This window comes from Periophthalmus magnuspinnatus, chromosome 22, assembly GCF_009829125.3.
Source record: "Periophthalmus magnuspinnatus isolate fPerMag1 chromosome 22, fPerMag1.2.pri, whole genome shotgun sequence".
NCBI classification, from domain to species: domain Eukaryota; kingdom Metazoa; phylum Chordata; class Actinopteri; order Gobiiformes; family Gobiidae; genus Periophthalmus; species Periophthalmus magnuspinnatus.
In genome coordinates this window covers 25,026,990-25,044,731 of record NC_047147.1, presented here as the reverse complement: position 1 = coordinate 25,044,731, position 17,742 = coordinate 25,026,990, and the positions used below count along the sequence as shown (strand labels likewise).

The 17,742-nt window shown below is 44.6% G+C and overlaps 1 protein-coding gene across 1 annotated transcript in view; it reads right to left on the bottom strand.

The window, feature by feature from the left end:
* LOC117390147 (transcription factor IIIB 90 kDa subunit-like) overlaps positions 1-17,742 on the bottom strand; it is a 70,788-nt gene that overhangs the window by 29,796 nt on the left and 23,250 nt on the right. The window contains exons 4-12 of the mRNA XM_055230896.1: positions 16,700-16,849; positions 14,754-14,847; positions 14,459-14,585; positions 13,255-13,297; positions 13,075-13,167; positions 11,832-12,161; positions 1,117-1,178; positions 386-467; positions 255-310 (exon numbers count right to left, since the gene is read on the bottom strand). Of these exons, the coding sequence (XP_055086871.1) occupies positions 255-310; positions 386-467; positions 1,117-1,178; positions 11,832-12,161; positions 13,075-13,167; positions 13,255-13,297; positions 14,459-14,585; positions 14,754-14,847; positions 16,700-16,849 (1,037 nt within the window). The remainder of the gene's footprint in view (positions 1-254; positions 311-385; positions 468-1,116; positions 1,179-11,831; positions 12,162-13,074; positions 13,168-13,254; positions 13,298-14,458; positions 14,586-14,753; positions 14,848-16,699; positions 16,850-17,742) is intronic.

The window sequence follows — 17,742 nt, the reverse complement described above, 5'->3', positions numbered from 1 at the left end:
CTGGCCTAGTCCTGGTCTAGTCCTGGTCTAGTCCTGGTCTAGTCCTGGTCTAGTCCTGGTCTAGCCCTGGTCTAGCCCTGGTCTAACCCTGGCCTAATCCTGGTCTAGTTCTGGTCTAGTCCTGGTCTAGTCCTGGTCTAGTCCTGGTCTAGTCCTGGTCTAGTCCTGGTCTAGCCCTGGTCTAGTCCTGGTCTAGTCCTGGTCTAACCCTGTTTCATTCAGTCCTGGTTCAGTTGTTTGTAGTTTGTCATTACCTTTCTCTCTTTGTAAATGCCAAGCTCTTTCTCTTTGGCGATTTTGGCTTCTTTTTCTGAAAAAATAAAAAATAAAAAAATACTTACAATGAAACACAATATATGAAACTTGAATATGAAATTACACAAACCTCTCTGCTCTTTGAGGTAGTCTGAGTTTTCTGCCATCCACAGAGCGGTTTTAATCTGGATCTCTCTGTCATTCAGGAGATACTGGGGAAAAAAATGAATAAACAGGTTAATGGATAAACAGACCACCCCCTAAAATATATAAAATACAGACTGGTTGAGCAATACTGACAAAATGAATATACATGTTTTACTTATCATATTATTTTATTATCAAGTGTGCTGCCCATGGACACATCAACAGGAAATGGAATGACAATCCACTGGTTTGTCCTGGAAAAATAAAATCTAACTGTCATCTAAATGGATTTTCACCTTATTTTAATGCATGCTCTTATTTTTATATTTTTATTTCATTATATTTATATTTTGTTTAATGATGACAACACAAGTTCCTGTTTGGGATTTTTTTTTAAACTGACTATCGCCTTAAAATCGGTTCTGAGGAGTGTTGGTTACAAAAGGGAAATATATAAAACATGCTGCTTTTAAAAATAATAATATATCTGACACTGACTTTAAATGAGGTTAAAACAAACTCAGACTTGTTGCCATCACATAAATAATGAAGAGAATGAAGTGATATTTCTGCATTTTTCTGTTCTAGTCACTTTTTATGTGATTCTTCAACCTCAAAAAGACATTTCCAGGCTGATTTTGACACATGATGGACTGAAAAAAAAACCCTCGATCCTTGTCATCAACAGATTCCCAAAAATGCACGGGTTCATACCAGTTCTATTTCCTCGTCATCGATGCCGCTGAGGTCCAGCTCTCCTCCGTCAGTCTCTGCGTCTGTGAAAACAAAATAAAACTAAATTCAACAAACACGATAAACCCCTTTACTCTGAAAGTCCAAACAGGAAGTGAACAGGAATAAACAAACATGAAACAGGGAGCATGAGCTGTGAGTGAGATTACAGCTGAGAGGATGTCCTCAGACTGAGCCGAGACAATAGTCTGAGCAAATATAAACAACTGATCACACAGGGACGCGACTTATGAGGTTTACACCACATTTTATATACACATGTTTTAATCTCATTAATACCTGGCCCTGTGGAAATACACAAACTACAGAAGCTTTTTTTCCCTTTGATACAATTTTAACAAAAGAATAATAAGACCAAGCCAGGACTCAGCCAGGACTCAGCCAGGACCCAGCCAGAACCCAGCCAGGACTCAGCCAGGACTCAGCCAGGACTCAGCCAGGACTCAGCCAGGACTCAGCCAGGACTCAGCCAGGACTCAGCCAGGACTCAGCCAGGACTCAGCCAGGACCAAGCCAGGACCAGGCCAGGACCAGGCCAGGACCAGGCCAGGACTCAGCCAGGACTCAGCCAGGACTCAGCCAGGACTCAGCCAGGACCCAGCCAGGACCCAGCCAGGACTCAGCCAGGACTCAGCCAGGACTCAGCCAGGACCCAGCCAGGACTCAGCCAGGACTCAGCCAGGACCAAGCCGGGACCCAGCCGGGACCAAGCCGGGACTCAGCCGGGACCAGGCCAGGACCCAGCCAGGACCCAGCCAGGACCCAGCCAGGACCCAGCCAGGACCCAGCCAGGACCCAGCCAGGACCCAGCCAGGACCCAGCCAGGACCCAGCCAGGACCCAGCCAGGACCAGGCCAGGACCAGGCCAGGACCAGGCCAGGACCAGGCCAGGACCAGGCCAGGACCAGGCCAGGACCAGGCCAGGACCAGGCCAGGACTCAGCCAGGACTCAGCCAGGACTCAGCCAGGACCCAGCCAGGACTCAGCCAGGACCCAACCAGGACCCAGCCAGGACTCAGCCAGGACTCAGCCAGGACTCAGCCAGGACTCAGCCAGGACTCAGCCAGGACTCAGCCAGGACCCAACCAGGACCCAGCCAGGACTCAGCCAGGACTCAGCCAGGACTCAGCCAGGACCCAGCCAGGACTCAGCCAGGACCCAGCCAGGACCCAGCCAGGACTCAGCCAGGACCCAGCCAGGACTCAGCCAGGACTCAGCCAGGACTCAGCCAGGACTCAGCCAGGACTCAGCCAGGACTCAGCCAGGACTCAACCAAATGATTCTCTTTGTCCAAGCCTCAATCGATTTTTCACTGAATTTAAATGAGCAGATTACAACTTTCTCATTGAATTCGGGCAGGATTTCCTTGTGAATGGTTTAAAATTGCGAATCTATTTTTTTTTCTTTCCTTTTTAGCCCGAGGTGTTTTGGCAAGAGCCGATTTCACGTTTCACAAAATCAATACAACAACGGAAGGATCTCCAAAACACAGCGGCTTATCAGCTCATCTTTGACCTGAAAACTCAATGATTCTTATACAGCAAATGCCTTGAGGAGGAAGCTGCAGTCCTGGTCTATAGTCCCCGGTCTATAGTCCCCGGTCTATAGTCCCCGGTCTATAGTCCCCGGTCTATAGTCCCCAGTCTATAGTCCCCGGTCTATAGTCCCCGGTCTATAGTCCCCGGTCTATAGTCCCCGATTCAGACCCTGGTAGATAATAATTAGGGTTTAATTCATTAGAAAAGTCAAAATTTGAGGGAAAGTCCAGGACTGGATTATCTCCTCTGTAATCCTGGAAGAGGTGTCAGATTACAGCTGTTTAAATCTGAGACAGTGGATTACAGTGTGTGCATTTAAAAAGGGGGATTTCCACAGACCTCTGCATACATTTCGTCTGGTCTGTCTTTGAAAACCAAAACTAACACACTATTTTTACATTCGATTTTGTGAAATACACGCGATAAACCATAACGATTACCTCATCAAATACATGACCTCATTTAAGACAAAGTGTAAGAGTAAACGAAGACTAAAACATTTACCCTCTCCCTGAAACAAAACAATCTTCATCTGATCACAGGCAGTTCAGTTCCCGCCCCATTACCAGCTGCTTTTTCCTCCGAAACTTTACACCGTCCCACCACAAAGACTCATTTACAAAAGGTGAATCTTCAGAGAGGAGAAACAGAGCAAAACCAGGTCGGAAAGACAAAAAGAAAAAGGTTTAAACGAGGGAATAACAAGAGGAGTGGGACGGGAGACGGGAGGGACAACGGGACGGACGAAAAAGACAAGGGCGCAACGAGAACTGAAGCATTTTGAGAAAAAAAAAGTTGACGGACACTGATGAAAACAACACTGACCGCAATGTTCAGTTTTTCATTTTGCTGTGACTGAAGAAGGCGACGCGAGTGTTTTGCCCAAGGACACGGCAACAGTAGTACATTTTTGAGATCTGAATCGGAAATATGCTGGTCGGGGGGCTTAAGACCGCACCGCTATGTCCGATTCTTAATCCTGGGATGGTTTTGATGACGTTTAAAATAAAAAAATGGAATTACAATTACAACTTTTTCTATAATGCTGAGAGCGAGTCCTGATTTAGACCTGTCTCCATTCTGTCCCCGAGAAAAGCTGATTGTTGAGGAAAAGCAGACGAGAGAGACACCATTACACCCCCATCACCTTTGACCTCTGACCTCCAGGAGCGTAGAGAGACAGAGAGACAGAGAGAGAGAGAAAGAGGAGGGCGGGAAAGATGGAGGAGCAGAGTGAGAGACAGAGAGAGACGCAGAAGGAGCTAAAGGGAGCGACAACAAGGGAGGGGGAGGAGAGAAAGAGAGAGGGATTGAAACAGAGGGAGTGAGAGGGAAAAGAGAAGAGGGGGAGAAAGAGAGCGGGGGGACGGGAAGGAGGGAGGGAGAGACAGACAGGAGGGAGGAGGAGGGTTTTACAGACACCTGCCACACACTGAGCTGTTGCAGACCACACAGACACCTGCTCCAACTGCCCCCCACAGCAGAGACTGGACCTTATGTGTCAGATGCCCTCCCTGTGTGTCAGATGCCCTCCCTGTGTGTCAGATGCCCTCCCAAGTTGGCAGAAAAAAAAATACAAAAATCCAATTGGACATTACTCCACTCAGCCTGACCCATTCACCACCCGCCCCTGAGAATCTAACCCCCAACCACGGACGTCCTGCACAGAGTCACCGGACAAAGCAATTAAAACCAAGCAAGTTAGAATTAGGCCAAAAAAAAAAAAATAAATAAATAGTTGCTAAAGAGACACAAATATGCAACATTACTCAAGTCTTCCCCAACTTCCCTCTGACTCACTCTTCCTTTTGTCTCTCTTTTTTCTACCATCTGTTTCTCTCTCCCTTTCTCGCACTCCTCCTCTCTCTTAACACCTGTAAAATATCAGACACCTTCTGTCTCCCGCCCTCTCTCCCTCCTCTCCTCTCTGGATCTCTTTTTCTCTCCTCTTTTCTCTAACCTCCCTCTCCCTCCACTCCACTCCACTCCTCCCCTCCTCTCTCTCCTCTCCCTTTCTCTCTCTCTCACCTCTACCTCTCCTCTGGCCCTCTTTTCCTCTCCTCCCCTTCTCTCTCCCTCTTCCACCACTCCTCCCCTGCCCTTCTCTCTCCCTCCTCTCTCCCCTCCACTTCTCTCCCACCTCTCCTCTTTCCTCTCGTTCCCCTCCCTCTTCCTCCACTCCTCACCTCCCCTTCTCTCTCTCTCTCCTCCCCTTCTCTCGCTTTCTCTTTCTCTCTCTCCCTCCTCTCCTCTCCCCTCTCCTCTCTTCTCTCCCTCCCCTCTCCTTCGCTCAGTCTGTCTCCTCTGCGGCTCAAACCAGTTTTAAATCGACCTTACAGAGCAGAAGGAAGGAAGCCTCAACGCCAAACATAATCTGATCTCACGCCGCTGATCGGAAATGACTTCTGATTGTTGAACCAGACCAGCTTCCCACTTTAACCAAAAACATCCAGCTCCTCCAGCTACACAGGCCTGACCAGGATCCTGACCAGGATCCTGACCAGGATCCTGACCAGACCTGGAGACGAGTCCGGCTAATCAACTCCTGATGGACCTGTTTTAGTCTCAGTTTAGTCCTCCTGTGTGGACTTTATCTGGGTCCTGATCTAGTCTTGGTTTAATATAAGCCTGGTTTGGTTTTGGTCAAAACAGAGGATGGGCAGAGGAAAAGAAGCAGAGATAGAGAGAGGAGAGAGAGTAGACTTGCGAGTTTTGTCATCACAGACGAATGGAGAGAGTCATCCATCTGTTCTGTGTGAGAATGCACTGCACCTGCCACTATAAAAGTTGAACAAACGACTAATCTCCCCCTCGTCCAGGCTCAGCTCACCCCGTAACAACAAAGACACAGAAGGATGCGTCAAAGCTGAGGCTGAATTAGTATTTTCTTTATTATTAGCCTATTTGTTTTATTTGTTTTACTCTACTGTTGTTTCTTATTTGTTTTACTGTAAAGACTTCAAATATGGTCATGGTTTTGTCCCTTATTTCCTGAGCACAATGTAATAACCAGATAATGATCACCCAGTAAAATGGGCCTGTGGAGCTCTCACAGCCCTGCAGTAGACTCTGTGGATGGATTTCCTTTTTTTTCCCCCAGTTTTTTTCCTCTGGTTTGGGGTCTGTCATCACTGTCTGCCCCCTGTCTGATCCTGGTCCATTCTTCCATATGTCTACACTCTGTCCCTGGCTGTACACTGGGCCTCTGCAGCTGCCCCCGGCCTGGTGTCCCCGGCCTGGTGTCCCCGGCCTGGTGTCCCTGGTTCAGTTCCATTTTTTTTTTGTGGTTTATTTCTTGTATTAGCCCTGGTTTAGTCCATGGTTTAGTCCCCAGTTAAGTCCAGATCTAGCCCCTGCTCCTCCCCTCTCCTCCTCTTTCCCACTTCTCCCCTCTCCTTTCCTCTCTTCCTCCTTCCTCATCTTTTCCTCCTCTCTCCCTCCTCCCCTCTCCTTTCCTTCCCCCGCCTTTCCCTCCCTTCTCCCCATCCTCTCCTCCCTCTCTCCTTCCACTCTCCCTCCTCCCCTCCTGTCGCCTTCATCTCCTCCTCTCTTCCTCCTCTCCTCCTCTCTCCCCTCTCCTCCTCTTTCTCTCTCCTCCCCTCTCCTCCTCTCTCTCTCCCTCCTCCCCTCTCCCTCTCTCACTCCTGTCTCCTCCCCTCTCGCTCCTTCCCTCCTCTCTCCCCTCCTGTCTCCTTCCTCTCTCCCTCCTCCCTCTCTCCCTCCTCCCCTCTCCTCCCCTCCTCTCTCACTCCTCTCCCTCCTCCCTCCTCCCCTCCTGTCTCCTTCCTCTCTCTCCTCCCCTCTCCTCCTCTCTCTCTCCCTCCTCCCCTCTCCTCCCCTCCTGTCTCCTTCCTCTCCTCCGCTCTCTTCCTCCTCCCCTCCTCTCTCCCCTCTTCTCCTCTTTCTCTCTCTCTCCTCCCCTCTCTCTCCCTCCTCCCCTCTCCCTCTCTCCTCCCCTCCTCTTTCACTCCTCCCCTCCTCTTTCACTCCTCTGTCTCTTCCCCTCTCGCTCCTTCCCTCCCCTCTCCCCTCCTCCTCCTCTCTCACTCCTCTGTCTCCTCCCCTCTTGCTCCTTCCCTCCTCTCTCCCCTCCTCTCTCCCTCCTCCCCTCTCCCTCCTCCCCTCCTCCTCCTCCTCCTCCTCTCAGAGCAGGTGGTCCCGTGTCGCTGCACTCTGAACAGCAGTTAGTCAGTGGATTAACAGCGTCATCAGTGTGGAACAGTTTTAATATTTAAAGAGGTAACACACATTTTACGAGTCTGAGTCAACAATAAGATCAAATATTTATCAAACAGGTGCAAGATTTACTGCGACTAAAGCACTTTACGCTGCACATTTAGGTCAGGGGGCAGAAAGAGGGGAGGGGGGGCACTAATATCAACTGCTGCCAGTGCAGAGGCTGAAAACTGCATTTATTTCCTATAAACAAAAATAAAATAAGACAAAACTGATCCAAATGTGTTTATGTAGCTGTTATATCTCCCTCAAGTATAAAACAATTCAAACATTCTGAGACTTTCTACAGTAAATAGTCTTATTATATTTTATTTATATTTATATTTCCAGCTAGGATATTGGCTTACTGTAACAAAACTGTGTGATTTGTTTTTTTCATATTTAAAAATGTCCTCAAGCCCCTAATAAAACCTAAAACCAACTGTGAGGAAGGGGTCCGCAAGGATTTTGGACAAATAGTGATAGTGTTGGGAATATTAAGCCTAATATTTTCTACTATAAATGAGACTTCACCTGTAATGCCTCGCCTGGAGCCTGAAATGACCCAAACGCTCTTCAAATAAATTCCCACATGCCTTTTCTGGAGTCTGCGGCGTTCGGGCAATGACGTCATGTGACCTTTTCAAAATAAGGGGCTTTAAATGTGTAAAAACATGCACAGATTTATGTCGCTAATTTGAAATCATTTGAACGTTTGTGTGTCTTGCTCCTTCAGATGTGATTTAGTTTACCTAATTTTTTTTAGTTTGTACTTCTACTTGAGTAATATTACAGTACTCTTACTTAATTTTTTTTTTTTTTTTTTTTTTGTAATGTTTATTAATGTGCATTGTCCCCTTTTTAAATAAATAAATAAATAAAATAAATAAAAATATAATCTGGACCCTCCTCTGCCAGCTTTATGAACGCAGTAACACTAAAAAATGGACAAAAACATTGAAAAAAAAAAAAGATTTCTCTCATGATTCTATGGTACATTCAACCTGTTCTGCGTTTACCTCATCGTAGTGTGACCAAACACGTATGAAATTTACAAGGAGATGATAAAAGCGCAGCCTGAGGAGACGCACATGGGTCCGACACAGACTAAAGCCGACAGCGCGCTCCATTAGGACGGTGAATCACAGCTGTGAATCAGAGGCTTTTAAACACATTATCTTTACTTTAATTCACTTTAAGTTTAGTCATCCACGGTTCCACGTGTGTGTCACCGTCTCACACACATCCACAGGTCAAGAAAGATACGTAATGAGAAATAAAAAAGATTAAGTAATACTAAAAAATATATGACATCACATCCCATACATTAAAGAGGTTATCCAGAGAAATATAAGTGCTGTTGAGTATTTTACGTCTAAGGGGTATTAAAGAGGGGTATTTTACATCTACGGGGCATTAAAGAGGGGTATTTTATGTCTATGGGGCATTAAAGAGGAGGTACTTTACTTCTATGGGGCATTAAAGAGGGGTATTTTACTTCTATGGGGCATTAAAGAGGGGTATTTTACTTCTATGGGGCATTAAAGAGGGGTATTTTACTTCTATGGGGCATTAAAGAGGGGTATTTTACTTCTACGGGGCATTAAAGAGGGGTATTTTACTTCTATGGGGCATTAAAGAGGGGTATTTTACATCTACGGGGCATTAAAGAGGGGTATTTTACTTCTACGGGGCATTAAAGAGGGGTATTTTACTTCTACGGGGCATTAAAGAGGGGTATTTTACTTCTACGGGGCATTAAAGAGGGGTATTTTACTTCTACGGGGCATTAAAGAGGAGGTATTTTACTTCTACGGGGCATTAAAGAGGAGGTATTTTACTTCTACGGGGCATTAAAGAGGGGTATTTGACTTCTATGGGGCATTAAAGAGGGGTATTGTACTTCTATGGGGCATTAAAGAGGGGTATTTTACTTCTACGGGGCATTAAAGAGGGGTATTTTACTTCTACGGGGCATTAAAGAGGGGTATTTTACTTCTACGGGGCATTAAAGAGGGGTATTTTACTTCTATGGGGTATTAAAGAGGGGTATTTTACGTCTATGGGGGCATTAAAGAGGGGTATTGTACTTCTATGGGGCATTAAAGAGGGGTATTGTACTTCTATGGGGCATTAAAGAGGGGTATTTTACTTCTACGGGGTATTAAAGAGGGGTATTTTACTTCTACGGGGCATTAAAGAGGGGTACTTTACTTCTATGGGGTATTAAAGAGGGGTATTTTACGTCTATGGGGGCATTAAAGAGGGGTATTGTACTTCTATGGGGCATTAAAGAGGGGTATTGTACTTCTATGGGGCATTAAAGAGGGGTATTTTACTTCTACGGGGTATTAAAGAGGGGTATTTTACTTCTACGGGGCATTAAAGAGGGGTACTTTACTTCTATGGGGTATTAAAGAGGGGTATTTTACATCTACGGGGCATTAAAGAGGGGTATTTTATGTCTATGGGGCATTAAAGAGGAGGTATTTTACGTCTATGGGGCATTAAAGAGGAGGTATTTTACTTCTATGGGGCATTAAAGAGGGGTATTTTACTTCTATGGGGCATTAAAGAGGGGTATTTTACTTCTATGGGGCATTAAAGAGGGGTATTTTACTTCTATGGGGCATTAAAGAGGGGTATTTTACTTCTACGGGGCATTAAAGAGGGGTATTTTACTTCTACGGGGCATTAAAGAGGGGTATTTTACTTCTACGGGGCATTAAAGAGGGGTATTTTACTTCTACGGGGCATTAAAGAGGAGGTATTTTACTTCTACGGGGCATTAAAGAGGGGTATTTTACGTCTACGGGGCATTAAAGAGGAGGTATTTTACTTCTACGGGGCATTAAAGAGGGGTATTTTACTTCTACGGGGCATTAAAGAGGAGGTATTTTACTTCTACGGGGCATTAAAGAGGGGTATTTTACTTCTACGGGGCATTAAAGAGGGGTATTTTACTTCTACGGGGCATTAAAGAGGGGTATTTTACTTCTATGGGGTATTAAAGAGGGGTATTTTACGTCTATGGGGGCATTAAAGAGGGGTATTGTACTTCTATGGGGCATTAAAGAGGGGTATTGTACTTCTATGGGGCATTAAAGAGGGGTATTTTACTTCTACGGGGTATTAAAGAGGGGTATTTTACTTCTACGGGGCATTAAAGAGGGGTACTTTACTTCTATGGGGTATTAAAGAGGGGTATTTTACGTCTATGGGGGCATTAAAGAGGGGTATTGTACTTCTATGGGGCATTAAAGAGGGGTATTGTACTTCTATGGGGCATTAAAGAGGGGTATTTTACTTCTACGGGGTATTAAAGAGGGGTATTTTACTTCTACGGGGCATTAAAGAGGGGTACTTTACTTCTATGGGGTATTAAAGAGGGGTATTTTACATCTACGGGGCATTAAAGAGGGGTATTTTATGTCTATGGGGCATTAAAGAGGAGGTATTTTACGTCTATGGGGCATTAAAGAGGAGGTATTTTACTTCTATGGGGCATTAAAGAGGGGTATTTTACTTCTATGGGGCATTAAAGAGGGGTATTTTACTTCTACAGGGCATTAAAGAGGGGTATTTTACTTCTATGGGGCATTAAAGAGGGGTATTTTACATCTACGGGGCATTAAAGAGGGGTATTTTACTTCTACGGGGCATTAAAGAGGGGTATTTTACTTCTACGGGGCATTAAAGAGGGGTATTTTACTTCTACGGGGCATTAAAGAGGAGGTATTTTACTTCTACGGGGCATTAAAGAGGGGTATTTTACTTCTACGGGGCATTAAAGAGGAGGTATTTTACTTCTACGGGGCATTAAAGAGGGGTATTTTACTTCTACGGGGCATTAAAGAGGGGTATTGTACTTCTATGGGGCATTAAAGAGGGGTATTGTACTTCTATGGGGCATTAAAGAGGGGTATTGTACTTCTATGGGGTATTAAAGAGGGGTATTGTACTTCTATGGGGTATTAAAGAGGGGTATTTTACTTCTATGGGGCATTAAAGAGGGGTATTGTACTTCTATGGGGCATTAAAGAGGGGTATTGTACTTCTATGGGGCATTAAAGAGGGGTATTGTACTTCTATGGGGTATTAAAGAGGGGTATTTTACTTCTATGGGGTATTAAAGAGGGGTATTTTACTTCTATGGGGTATTAAAGAGGGGTATTGTACTTCTATGGGGCATTAAAGAGGGGTATTGTACTTCTATGGGGCATTAAAGAGGGGTATTGTACTTCTATGGGGCATTAAAGAGGGGTATTGTACTTCTATGGGGTATCAACTGCAAACACATAACATATTTAGATCACAATGTGTCCTTTTATTGTTTTGAAAATGCTATATTCACCCAAGACAACATTTCACTTTAATTTCTGACGCTCCCCCTTTTTTCTTTGCTCTCCGTGCTGAGTCGCTCCCCCTTCAGAGCACTATCACATCACAATCAGCTGCGTCCCACAAATGAAACTACTGCACATCACATCAGGTTTGTCAAGTTGCTGTGTACAGTTTTGCATCACGTTTTTTTTGTATATTTATGGAGAATTATCACGTGGGAGCATGGGTGATGTAGACTTGTGGGCGGAGCCTCGTACAGAATCTTACAGCTAACGGTAAAGAGGATTACAACAGGGCCCGGGAGAGATTTACTAAAATACTTAAACATGCATGGATGATATGTAAAACCTCCTCAGGCATGTTTTTGATGAGGGGACAATGTTATAACATGGTAGAAAGCTAAAAAAAAATAAAAGATGATGATTATTTGTGATGATTTATGTTTTGATTTGTGTGATTTTAACGTCTTTCTTATTCTGTAAAGCACTGTGAATTACCCCAGCTTCATTCTTTCTTATTTAGTCAAAACTAGACTCGTCGTGTTATATTATTCCTCTCCTCGTCTCGCCTCCTTCTCACCTTTGTCCTTGTGCTCCGTGATGCAGTGGCTGATGGACTGGCTCAATCCCAGGGCAGCCGTAGAGCGGATCGGCCCCAGGATGTACTCCAGCGTCGGGGCGTTTCTCTTGGGGACGCCCTCCTGGTCCTGGTTCCCCACCCTCTCCGGGGCTCCCTCCTCTTCCCCGCACGGAGCGCTGTCCAGGGGCTGCTCGAGCTTCCTCAGGGCCTCTATGGTCAGTTCATCCAGCTCCCTCCCAAAGTGCTTAGCCACGGCCTGCAGCTCGTCTTCCTCCTCTTCATCCACTTTGGTCGCGACAAACATGGCCTCCTCCAAGTCCTGCACGGGCACTGCCAGACAAATGTATTTGATATTTGATAGTATATTTACAATCGCTGTGCCAGATGCCCTCCCATCATCCATCCTGTTATATACAGTGGTTCCTCGCCATATCGCGGTTCACCTTTCGTGGCCTCGCTGTTTCACGGATTTTTCATGGTTTTTTTTTTTACAATGTATGATCGCGCATTGTGTTCTGCGTCCTGATTGGCTGTTGGACTGTAGACCATTGTGTCGTGCGTCCTGATTGGCTGAGGGACCGTAGACCATTGTCCATCAGTCTCCTCCGTGCCGTGTCTCCCGTACAGATTTACATAAACGTTCGATCGCAGTGTGACTCTGAAGTGCTGTATGTTTGCAAGTTTCTCCCCGACAAAACCCATAATGTCGATGAAACGTTCTGCACCGACAAATTCCAGGAACGCTTTGGGACTTAAGTGTTTCTCTACACGGAGCGGCGCCTCTCCGATATCGCTGGAGCAGAGGCACGAGAAGAACACATTTAATGCGATCACCGAGGAAACGGGATATAATCTACGGAGGTTTGAACTTTGAGAGAGTTTAAACGAGAGAGAAATGTGAGAAAATGTTAACGCCTGTGTGAGAAAAGTGTATAAAGTGTGTGGTGAGGGGTTTTACAGACAAAAACATAGAGAATAATTGTAAAAAATAAAGCTACTTTGCGGATTATTTTTAGAACGTAACCCCCGCGATAAACGAGGTAACACTGTACACAACATTTAGAGGACCCTTTCCCATTCAAAAGATATAATTAGTGATCAAATATCTATGACGACATCCCATCATTCTGAAAATATCCCTGCAGTGTCAGATGCCCTCCCATCCTCCTGTATCCCTGTAGTGTTAGACTGAGACGGGATCAGGTCAAATGTCAGTCAGATAAATACTGCGATGCTGCGTTACCTTCCCTGGTGTAGGCAGCGTAGATCCCTTTGAGCTTGGGTCGACTGTTTTGGAGCTCGGCATCAATTTCATCCTCAAATTCATGGATCTCATCTACAACAAAATGAAAAATGTAATAAAAGCAACTGTATTAAGAGTTGGAATTACAATATGATGTAATTATAAACACTAAATTCTTACCTTCAATCTCATCATCCATTTGCTTTTTCAATTCGATCGCCAGCTACAGGATCAGAATAGAACACAGTTAGCATGCTAGTTGTGACAGCAAAACTCCGCTCTGGCCTCTGAAAGTCGTAAAAGTTCTGCTAAATTCATCACAGTGAGTAATTATGCTCAGAATGTGTTAGGAAAAGCAACGAACAAACATTTCCAAAGAACGAGTTGTGTAATCACTTTTCAAAGACAGTAAAAGTAAAATTTTATTTTTTATTTATTTAACCTTTATTTAACCAGGAAAAGACTCATTGAGATTAAAAATCTCTTTTCCAAGAGCGTCCAGGCCAAGAGGCCACAGTTTTAGGTACAAAAAAACAAACAAACATACACACACAATTTAAAAACACAAATCGGTCAAAATGCTTCAACAGGTTCAGTTAAAACAGTTACACACTAATGATTCTACATCCCTATTATTTAAGATATGTTTAAAAGAATCTAAGGAGACCAGCTCTTTTAATTTCAAGTCATTTTGTAACAGGTTCCAGGCCCAAGGAGCAGAAAACTGAAAAGCCTTTTTCCCAAACTCAGACATAGCCCGGATTCGAAAGAAAAATCCTAATTTCAGTCTCAGTTTCTTTGTTATTTGTTGTATGTGAAACGAGAATAAGAGTGAACTGTCGATCCATATACCCAGATACTTATATCTGTCTACCGACTCAACTGGAGTACTTTCAGAAGTGCAAATTTGAGAGAGATTTGGAGCAAGTGTTTTAGAAGTTGTGAAAAGCATAAACTTAGTTTTGTCTGAGTTTAGGGTGAGTTTTAGAGGAGAGTGTTTTGAACGGAAATCAGGTACAGTTCCTTTACAAGTTTGACTGTCTCCTCAAAAACGTTACACTGTTATTCATTCACTTCACATGGAGGAAATGTGACTGTGGATCGGCCTCTGAATATTTGTTCAGTCAATATCCTGGTTGGACATTACAGGTGATGGAATGTGACGTCGTCGTTGGCCCGGAAAGTCTCATAGTGTTTGAAGTTTTATTTACACAAAGCTGTTACCACTGTTAGTTGTGATAAATGACAGTGGTTTAACACATTTGGATCAGTCGCTGCGTTGGTACTGGTTGTTATCTTAAAGCTTCCATCGGCGCCTCCTTAGTGCATGAGCTACCGTCACTTTAAGTTTGTTCTAATCCGTGCAAATAAAATTGCCGCTCACCCCCTGATATTTCTTCTTCCTGATCCCGGCGGTGAAACACGGAGGGTCACACTCCTGATCCAAGTCCAGCTTCATGAACTCCTCGATGGTCATGTGACTGGTGGGCGTGTCTTCGAACTCATTCAGCCTAAAACGACAGAAACACAGGCGCTTCTTACAAACTGCACATATGTGAAAACAGGGAAGGAGGAGGCGGCCGAGACTGAGATGACGGACGGGCTCAGGGTTTAATGTCTTTCTAATTTGTCCCTGTCAAATTTTACTTAAATACGTCGCTGTTCTAATGTCTCTTCACCTTTTCCTGAGCGTAGTTTCACAGACTTTCACCACATCCACGATTTCTTTGATGGTTCTTCTGAATTCGTACATTCGAGCTGCCACCAGGAGAGCTGCAAAGAAAATGTAAAACAAATGCTAAATATTTTAATTATTCAAATAAAAATGACAAATATTATAAGTGAAAGATTGGTAACGTTCCTACAATATGCAAAATTTACTCTTGTGAGCTTTAAGTCATGTTTTAATATTGTTTATTATTAGTCTATTTACATCTCTAAAGCTCAAAATGCTCTGTTCCACCTTGTGATGTCATGAAGTTGAAGTTTTCAGCTTCTTTTACCTTTAGTTCAACAGAGATCAGCAATTCCAAGTCTTAAAATATCCAAATGATTCTAGTGAAGGTGTGTGGAGTTTAAAAACACGGTGGACTAAAAGCACTTCCTGTATTACCACATGATGACATCACAAGGTGGAACAGAGCGAGAGACGAACTCAACCTAAATACGCAGGGTTTGTTGTGTTAAACATGTGCGAATGAAACACAACACAGCTTCAGGTCTGTTTGTGATGAGGAAACAACTTTAGAACAATTTGCATAATATGTGCCGTTTAATGCCACAACATGAGACGAGAAGCCGGTGCCAGGAAAGTTACATACTGCACCTTTATAATACTCACTTCAGGTTACTTCAATCTGTTCATTTATGTAACATGATCAACCATTATCTAAAACTATCAAATGTCCAACAATGGAAAGACATTTGAGTCACCATTTTCTGTTGAGCTTGGTCTTGAAAACATACATTAATATTGTATAAACTGCAGCTCCTTACTGCCCTAATGAAGTTAATCTTATGTAATGAGGCGTCTTAAAGGGACAGTTACATAAGCGCCATTAGGCTCAGCTGACTCCACTCTGCTCAAACGTACAGGCTCTGGGCTCCTAAAGGCGAAAACCAGGAGAAAACACAACATAAAATAAGCCACGCTCGTCTAATCTGGCTGTGAATGCAACACACAGACTAATATCCTGCCAGTCCTTACTTTTTTACTTACTTTTTACTGCGAGTTTAGAAAATCTCCACCGTCATAACCTCAGTATTTAATGTGACAAATGGACTTCTAAGTTTTTAAGTTTATTTATTGTTTTGGAGGTAGTTTTGTCAAGTCAAGTTAGCATGATGTTACACACGACATAACACACACATTGCTGTAGCATTAGTGTTACTGCAATGTTAGCTTTACCGCAGCATTAGCCTTACCGCAGCATTAGCCTTACTCTACATTAGCCTTATCGCAGCATTAGCCTTACTCTACATTAGCCTTATCGCAGCATTAGCCTTACTCTACATTAGCCTTATCGCAGCATTAGCCTTACTCTACATTAGCCTTATCGCAGCATTAGCCTTACCACAGCATTAGCCTTACCACAGCATTAGCCTTACCACAGCATTAGCCTTACCACAGCATTAGCCTTACCACAGCATTAGCCTTACCACAGCATTAGCCTTACTCTACATTAGCCTTATCGCAGCATTAGCCTTACTCTACATTAGCCTTATCGCAGCATTAGCCTTACTCTACATTAGCCTTATCGCAGCATTAGCCTTACTCTACATTAGCCTTACCACAGCATTAGCCTTACCACAGCATTAGCCTTACTCTACATTAGCCTTACTCTACATTAGCCTTACTCTACATTAGCCTTACTCTACATTAGCCTTACTCTACATTAGCCTTACCACAGCTTTAGCCTTACCACAGCATTAGCCTTACCACAACATTAGCCTTATCGCAGCATTAGCCTTACTCTACATTAGCCTTATCGCAGCATTAGCCTTATCGCAGCATTAGCCTTACTCTACATTAGCCTTACTCTACATTAGCCTTACCACAGCATTAGCCTTACCACAGCTTTAGCATGCCGTTAGCATTACTGCACCATCAGCTCCATGGTGTTACCTGCTCCACAGAGCCCTGAGGGCCTTCGTCCCGTGTGCATCCAGTCCCTCTTCATCCTCTGCACCAGCCTCAGTGCCGTCATGGAAACCTCGTGATTCTTCTCCCCAAACTCCAACATCTGAGCGAATCGTGGGATGTACAAGCACGGGTCTGAACGGAGGGGAAAACGTACACAATTCAAGTTTAAAGTTTAGAACTATTATCTGAAATAAACTAAAGCTGCAGCGTCTGAGTGAACAGTGAAATGTACAGGTTTAAAATGACAATGACGACACAAGACTCAAGTATAGTATAAGATGTACAGGCAGCAGGCACAGGTCTGAATCTGAGGAGGAAAAGATAGAAATCCTGTTTGAAATGAAATTATTTAAGCCAAATATTGGTTCAACATTTGTGGCTTTGCTGTTTGGAGATGTTTTTTCATGATCTTCTACAAATTGATGAGAGCTCCTCTGCCAGAAGTACAACCAAAACCACTGAGTAGTTTAGCCCCGACCACATCACAGCCCACATCCTCCTGCAGACCAACCCATCACTGACCAGAGGAGCAGAACCAGAGGAGCAGAGTCAGAGGAGCAGAGTCAGAGGAGCAGAGTCAGAGGAGCAGAGTCAGAGGAGCAGAACCAGAGGAGCAGAACCAGAGGAGCAGAGCCAGAGGAGCAGAGTCAGAGGAGCAGAGTCAGAGGAGCAGAGTCAGAGGAGCAGAACCAGAGGAGCAGAACCAGAGGAGCAGAGTCAGAGGAGCAGAACCAGAGGAGCAGAGTCAGAGGAGCAGAGTCAGAGGAGCAGAACCAGAGGAGCAGAACCAGAGGAGCAGAACCAGAGGAGCAGAGTCAGCAGGAGCCAGAGGGCCAGAGGAGCAGAACCAGAGGGCCAGAGGAGCAGAGTCAGAGGAGCAGAGCCAGAGGAGCAGAGCCAGAGGAGCAGAGCCAGAGGAGCAGAGCCAGAGGAGCAGAGCCAGAGGAGCAGAGTCAGAGGAGCAGAACCAGAGGAGCAGAACCAGAGGGCCAGAGGAGCAGAACCAGAGGGCCAGAGGAGCAGAG